At 37.1% G+C, this 6,406-nt stretch overlaps 1 protein-coding gene across 3 annotated transcripts; it reads right to left on the reverse strand.

The window, feature by feature from the left end:
• LOC109832917 (beta-glucosidase BoGH3B-like) lies at positions 418-6,026 on the reverse strand. 3 transcript variants are annotated; one of them, XM_020400406.1, is made up of 10 exons: positions 5,889-6,026; positions 4,215-4,438; positions 3,909-4,113; positions 3,548-3,638; positions 3,290-3,435; positions 2,163-2,406; positions 1,972-2,076; positions 1,672-1,854; positions 1,371-1,572; positions 418-1,093 (listed from the first exon to the last, which is right to left on the reverse strand). In XM_020400406.1, exons 2-10 carry the CDS (start codon positions 4,432-4,434, stop codon positions 606-608), a joined length of 1,884 nt encoding a protein of 627 aa, XP_020255995.1. In that variant the 5' UTR covers positions 4,435-4,438; positions 5,889-6,026; the 3' UTR covers positions 418-605. The 3 variants fall into 3 exon arrangements, with proteins under 3 accessions (XP_020255995.1, XP_020255994.1, XP_020255993.1); XM_020400405.1 differs by lacking the exon at positions 5,889-6,026 and adding an exon at positions 5,742-5,842; XM_020400404.1 differs by lacking the exon at positions 5,889-6,026 and adding an exon at positions 5,648-5,665.

Genomic DNA, 6,406 nt, shown 5'->3' on the forward strand with positions numbered 1-6,406 from the left:
TGATTGCATTCGGCGCTTCACTTAGATTAGTTAGGATTTGTCAGCCTACTTAGAAGAGATGTGATCTCGTCTGGTTCATGATGGACGAGGTGTTGAGCATGGCTCGAATCCTGATACTCGGTATGGTTTTGGATGAACTGACAACGACGAACTCGAGTGAAGGACGAGCAGCCATGCTGCCCGAGGTGGTGTCTGGTTGTTCAGTTTGTTTTTGATCTTCTCGCTAGACAGGTGGCGTCTTTCTACTGGTTGCACCTTACAAGTCAGTTTATAACATAACAATACTAATAACAGTCTATTATTTAATTGGTAGTTATATAAAACTATGATCCTCAACTCGCTTCAACTTCGTTGTTTTGGCATAGTGAAAGAGTCCTTTAATATTGTAACAAAAAGACCTAGGTTCAATCCTCCCAATCAAGAAGTTCAAGTAGATTTTTTTAAAATTCCGATACTTCCATTATTTCAAAAATCAAAAAGTAAACAACAGTAGGATCGCATTCTATCAAGAGATCAATTAGTCACCTATCTAAATACCGTACAATTACGGTGACTTCCATAAATATGTGACACCAAATAATCTTCTATACATTCTCAATGCCATTCTACCTGGCTTCTGTTGGCTTCGTTGTCAGTCCAAATCCAAAGGGGAACAGAGGGTTATAATACTCGTCACCAACATTCATCGGCAATTGATCAACAGTATTAAACCAAGTTCTTGGCAGTTTTCCAGTGAATCCATAGTCACCGAAGAGAACATCAGTGACTCCTTTGCCCTCCGATCCAGGGAGCCAAGCAGCAACCAAAGCATCCATTGATGAGATATATGGCTTGATCACAAGTGGTCTACCCGATATTAGTACCACAACACACTTGACATGGCTGCAGACTGTATTGATTGTTTTTGGACCGGGAGAAGGAAGAGTGAGGTTCAGGTTGTCTCCTTGAGTTTCAGCATATGGGAGCTCTCCAACCACAACAATGGCGTACGAAAAATCACCTTTTTTGACTAAGTTTGCGTCAGGGTTCTTAGAATAGATGACTTCGGTTGCGGGGTCAACAGTGGATTTGATTGCATCAAGGATTGTAGTCCCTGCAATTGACAATATATACAATTGACAATATATACCGAGTGTTTTGTTATGCTACGTATATACGAAAAGATTAACTATACTGAGTTTAGATGTTACGTAAATGCATGAAGAGACATAAAATCCATGATATTAGAAGATGCAAAACCTGGTAAGTCAAACTATTATAGAAAATTGTGGTGCATCTAAAATTATTGTACGAATAAAGCGGTTTCTGAGTACTGAGAAAAAGTAAAAACGAAGTAATGAAGAACAGGTGGTTGGTGTAACAAATCTCACCAGCTGTGATGTTTCCACTAGCTCCTTGCCACTTAATGGTCCATCCACCACACTGATAACCTAAGTTATCGGCATGGCTTCCAGCAACCAGGATCTTTGGAGCCTTCTTAGGGAGAGGCAGCAATGGCTGGTTCGGGTATTTTCCATTTTTCAGTAGCACAAGTGATTTTCTTACAGCTTCTCTAGCCAATTCCCTGTGTTCCTGTTTAAATAAATGACTCATAAAGATCACGTTTTCATAAAGTCTTTGCTCCTCAAGTTACAGAGTACATGTTAGTGAGAGTCAGAGAGAGGAAATAACCTTCTTGCCCAATTGGTCAGCAAAGCTAAGATCAGCCATGGGGTTCTCAAATAGGCCCATGACAAATTTGACCCGCAGAATTCTTCTAACTGCGTCATTAATTCTGCTCATAGGGACAATCTTCTTCTTAACGAGAGAGGTCAGATCAGTAATGAAATCTGTATAGTTTTCGGGAACCATCACCTACAATGCATAGCAACATTAAAAAAAAAGTTACCAATTTAGTAACACGACGGTTTTTCTTTTCTTTTCTTCCTAACACAAGGTTTACATTATTGCGGCAAGTAGAAATCTACTAACCATGTCAATACCCGCATTGACTCCCGCTTGGATTGAGTACGTGTAATTCTCACCTGGTGGATTGGTGATTCTATCAATACCCTGCCAATCTGAGATAACAAAGCCCTGAAAAGTCATTAAACACGATTGTTAGTGATAGCATCAAGTAGAAATGAGAAAACTACATACAAAAAGTTCTTTTATCTGCATACCCTGAACTTGAGTTTATTTTTTAGGAAGCCAGTGATAAGAGCACGATTGGCGTGCATTTTGTCCCCATTCCAACTGGAATAGGACACCATAACAGTAGCAACACCCTTGAGGATGGAGTTGTAGTAAGCTGGCATGTGGATGCTAAGAAGTCCATGGTGATTGATAATTGTGTTATTCTCATTGATCCCCAAATATGTCCCACCATCACCAACGAAATGCTTAGCACAGGCTGCAACTTTGTCCCTGTCAAGATGAAAATGGAATGAGGGGGAAAAAATGAAATGCATGTATTTTAATAATCAGTGTAATGTACGCATGAAACTCACACCTGAATTACTTGGTTACAGGAATTCATTTCCAATAGTAATTTGAATTCCCGAACTTGTTTTTGCGTTTAGTCTGCGATATTAGTATATTCATGTCGATTAACTTTTTTTTTCTTTTTTCTTGGAGGAAAAGATGTGTTAGGTATTCCTAATGGCTTCATTAGAAATATCTTAATGAAACAGAGAAGACCCAAAATAAACTAAGTTCAGTCTTAACCTCTTTAATGATCACAAAAGATATAGGTGGCTGACGACATTTTCGTAACCAAGAAAATTTAAAGATCATTTGTAAACGGCAAAATGTTTAATTACTCTAATTTTGGTTTGGTTTCTTTAGTAAAGATAGGTAACATAAATGCATCACGAGGATATAATCGTTTAGGTTACTTACAGAAAGTAATTAGGGGCTCTGGAGATTTTTAGAGTCTTCCCAATCATGTTTTGAACCTCTTAGAGCTAGTCTTGAACTTTCCTTTTGTATAAAATTATTCTTTCGAATAAGTTTTCCCTCTATAAAATCCTCAGTGATGCAACATAGATAGGAACAACTAAATTAAAGAGGTAACTTGTGAACAAAAAATATATGAGAAGAAAACCTTTCAGAAACCATTTTAGCAAAAAATGATGTTTGCCATATAACTAGAAGGGACACAAAGACTCCCTGTTTTTTCCCGCGAGATGTTCATCTACTATCTAACTGACAAAGTTAATGCCTAGTTTAATGTAAACTTGAAAAAACAGCTGGCCAATAATTATAACAAAGCCTTGTTATTAGCAAGTGATTAACTTTAAATGCTTACCTTCCAGCAACATATGGTGCTCCTTTGGAAAAATTAGCAGGAAGTTCTCCCTGTAGTCCAGGAATAATCTCCGTCATTGCTTGAACAATTCTGTGGTCTTCACTGTAGCTTTCGTAGCAGCGACCCCACCTCGGATCTCTGCATACCTGAATTGCCGATTTAATCAGAAACATGTATATTGCTTTAATCTGAAATCAATAATGCTCATGTTAAAAACTATGAGAAATCCCATCTATCTATTGGTGGATTCCTCCTTACCGCAATACATGGAGCAAAGGCATATGGGATGCCTGTTGCCCTGGCTTCAAGGGCAGTTGCAGCTCCAATCTTCTTCACGAGTTCAGGATCTCTACAGATTGAGAAAACTTCGAGTTAGACTAGGATAAACTTTATCCATTCAGAAATATAATTTTTATGCAACTGTCGAAAATTATCAATTTATATATTCTACTTATTGAAGATTGTCCTAACAATTCAATCTTGAAGTTTACTGACAGTTCCACTGATAATTCATAAACTTAAAGCTAGAATGTCAGTTTTTCAAAAAATTATTGTGAAAAGGAGAATCCCATCCTAAGTGATTATCAATGTGAAAGAATCACAATGTTTAAGAACTTGCCTTGTGGCTCCAAGCCCAATATTATGTGGGAAAATTGTTGCCTTGTAGACATTGTTGTTTCCATGAACTGCATCAATGCCGTATATCATTGGAATGCCAAGACGTGTCGAAAGACTGCCCTTCTGGAATTCATTTACCATATTCACCCAATCCTTTGGAGTTGCCTTAGAACGAGGCACACTCCCCCCGCCGCTCAATACACTTCCTGTTAACATATTCAGTACATAGAGTTTTTCATTTTCCTCTTTTATCTACTACAAAATGCATGGATAATAGAGAGTTGTATATGGTAAATAAATGAATTACCTATGAAGTAATCTTTCATTACTTTGGAGCTTGCAACCTTTCGTTCAATCTGGGCCATCTGACCGATCTTTTCAGCAAGGGTCATCCGCTTCATCAAGTCATTGATCCGAACGTTCAATGGTTGTTTCGGGTCTTTGTACTTCATATACTTGCCTTCTATAGATGATGCCAATAATAGCAAGAACAGAAGGCTTAGAAAATGCATTTTAGAGCTCGCCATGCTCCTGAACAAGCAAAAAACTTCTTAGATTTTTGAGATCATAATAGTTCTCAGAAGTTGTTGTGAAAGAGAAGGAAAAACTCACACTAGAAGGGAACCTTTTATAAGAGAAGATAAGGAATTGATGTGTGTAATGATGACATAATATCGGCTATTTTAGTTGGACTACCCATGAAAAGCAAATGACAATCAGTAGTCCATATCTATGGATTGATTACATTCTCCAAGTGGAACGAGGAATCTATTTCCAGTTTCTTTTCAGACATACTATGCACACAAAAAAAGCAAAATCCTCATCCAAAGAATAAACGAACATTTTCCGAACTGTTGACTCAAAAAATATTGGATTAAAGAGAGAAGGTAAGAGTTTGCTTTCAGCCGAGGAAAAAAATATTTCCATTACCTTTTTTTTTTATTATTCTTTTGAAGGAAAAAAATATTTCCATTTCTTCTTCTTCTTATTTTTTTTTTCAATTGAGCATATAAACATTTTCAAGGTTTTGACAGAATGGTCATTTTGAGCTTCTTCTTTCACTGCGAATATCTCTGGAGAAACAAATATTTCCATTTCTCCTCCAGCCTTCCATAAGCTATTCTAAAAATAGGACAGGAAATTAACCAAATTTTCTTTTCAAGGAATAGCAAAAAAAGACTTTCTGCTGCTAAAATAGGGAATGTTCCTTTATTCTCGAATAATTCACTCACAGCTCCTGCCTTTTCATTTTCTCATATTGTTTCAGATATATCCTCATTCCAACTAGTTCATTATAATCTCTAAAGTTATGGGCGTTTGGAAAAAAAATAAGTGAATAGTGAATTGGATCAGAAGGCAAAAGTTACCAATTAACCACATTTCAGAATAATGAAGCAGCAGCTAAAAAATCAAATCTTTAAAAAAAAATAGCATGAACAAAGAGAAAAAAAAAACCTTTTCAGGAATAACAACCAGAATAGCGCTAGCAAACAAAATACTAGATTCAACGAGGAAGACCAACCACAGAACCGCTAATATTTCGTAAAACTAATCGACCTACATCTACTGATCTACATTCTCACTAGAATAAGAACCAGAAAATAGACTAAAAATTTGAAAAAATTTCTCCCGAAAAAGAGTTAAAAGAAAAAAAAAATTGACCAACTCCCGCAGAGTAATTAACAACTTCTAAGTTACAAAGAAATCGAAAAATATTTAGAGATTACATCAAGAACACACATTGATCAGATCGACCAGCTCCAGTAAGTGCTGAGTCACCAAAATTCACTAAACAAAACTAAAAATTAAAGTAGAAGGAAGAGAGGGAGCGCACCTAAATAATCCAATTCCTCTCTCTCTCTCACACAACTTGAATTTATTGAGAGCGATGAGAGCGAGGAGGGGTATTTATAACGAGCTCAGCGGCTGAAAGTGGGAAATAATAACAACGATATTATCATGAGAAAAATGACGTACGTACCGTTAAAGGAAATACGTAGATTTATTGCTGATTTAGCGCAATTTCTCGTCGGCCTCCGAGTTTTGAAATCGTGATTTAAGGACTAAATCGACACCCTGGATAGTAGTTTATTTACAGTTTTATCGTTATCAAGGATAATGTGATCTGTTACCGCTAATCTCGTTTCCTTTTTAACGCTGGCTCGGGATCTTATCCCTTTCTTTTCGTTAGAGGATTAAGATTTTTTTTTTGGGGTAACGGGCATTAAAGGGACCGTAATTATTCCGACACCGTCATGTGACTGGCTGACGTGGCGCGGCTTGATTGGGTGCACGAAGCGACAGTATAGCATTCAGTGTTCTTGTATGGTTGGATACGGAGGAAAATATTATTGTTGATCAGATACATTGCACATTTTGGAGGTCTTAATAAAGAATCGGATAAGTTACCATGCTTTTTCTTCGAGAAAAGGATAGGTGCTGCCTCTCTTCTTTTTCAAATGAGTGGTGTTAGAGGCACACCCTCTGCCACATCTCCAA

This window comes from Asparagus officinalis, chromosome 3 (genome assembly GCF_001876935.1).
Source record: "Asparagus officinalis chromosome 3, Aspof.V1, whole genome shotgun sequence".
Lineage (NCBI taxonomy): Eukaryota > Viridiplantae > Streptophyta > Magnoliopsida > Asparagales > Asparagaceae > Asparagus > Asparagus officinalis.

Excerpts from the sequence above, each read along its gene's own strand:
- LOC109832917 (XM_020400404.1), bottom strand. Across the intron at positions 4,114-4,214 it reads AATGAAAGATTACTTCATAG|GAAGTGTATTGAGCGGCGGG; the intron begins GTAATTCATTTA and ends ATATGTTAACAG. Across the intron at positions 3,639-3,908 it reads ATTGGGCTTGGAGCCACAAG|AGATCCTGAACTCGTGAAGA; the intron begins GCAAGTTCTTAA and ends CTCAATCTGTAG.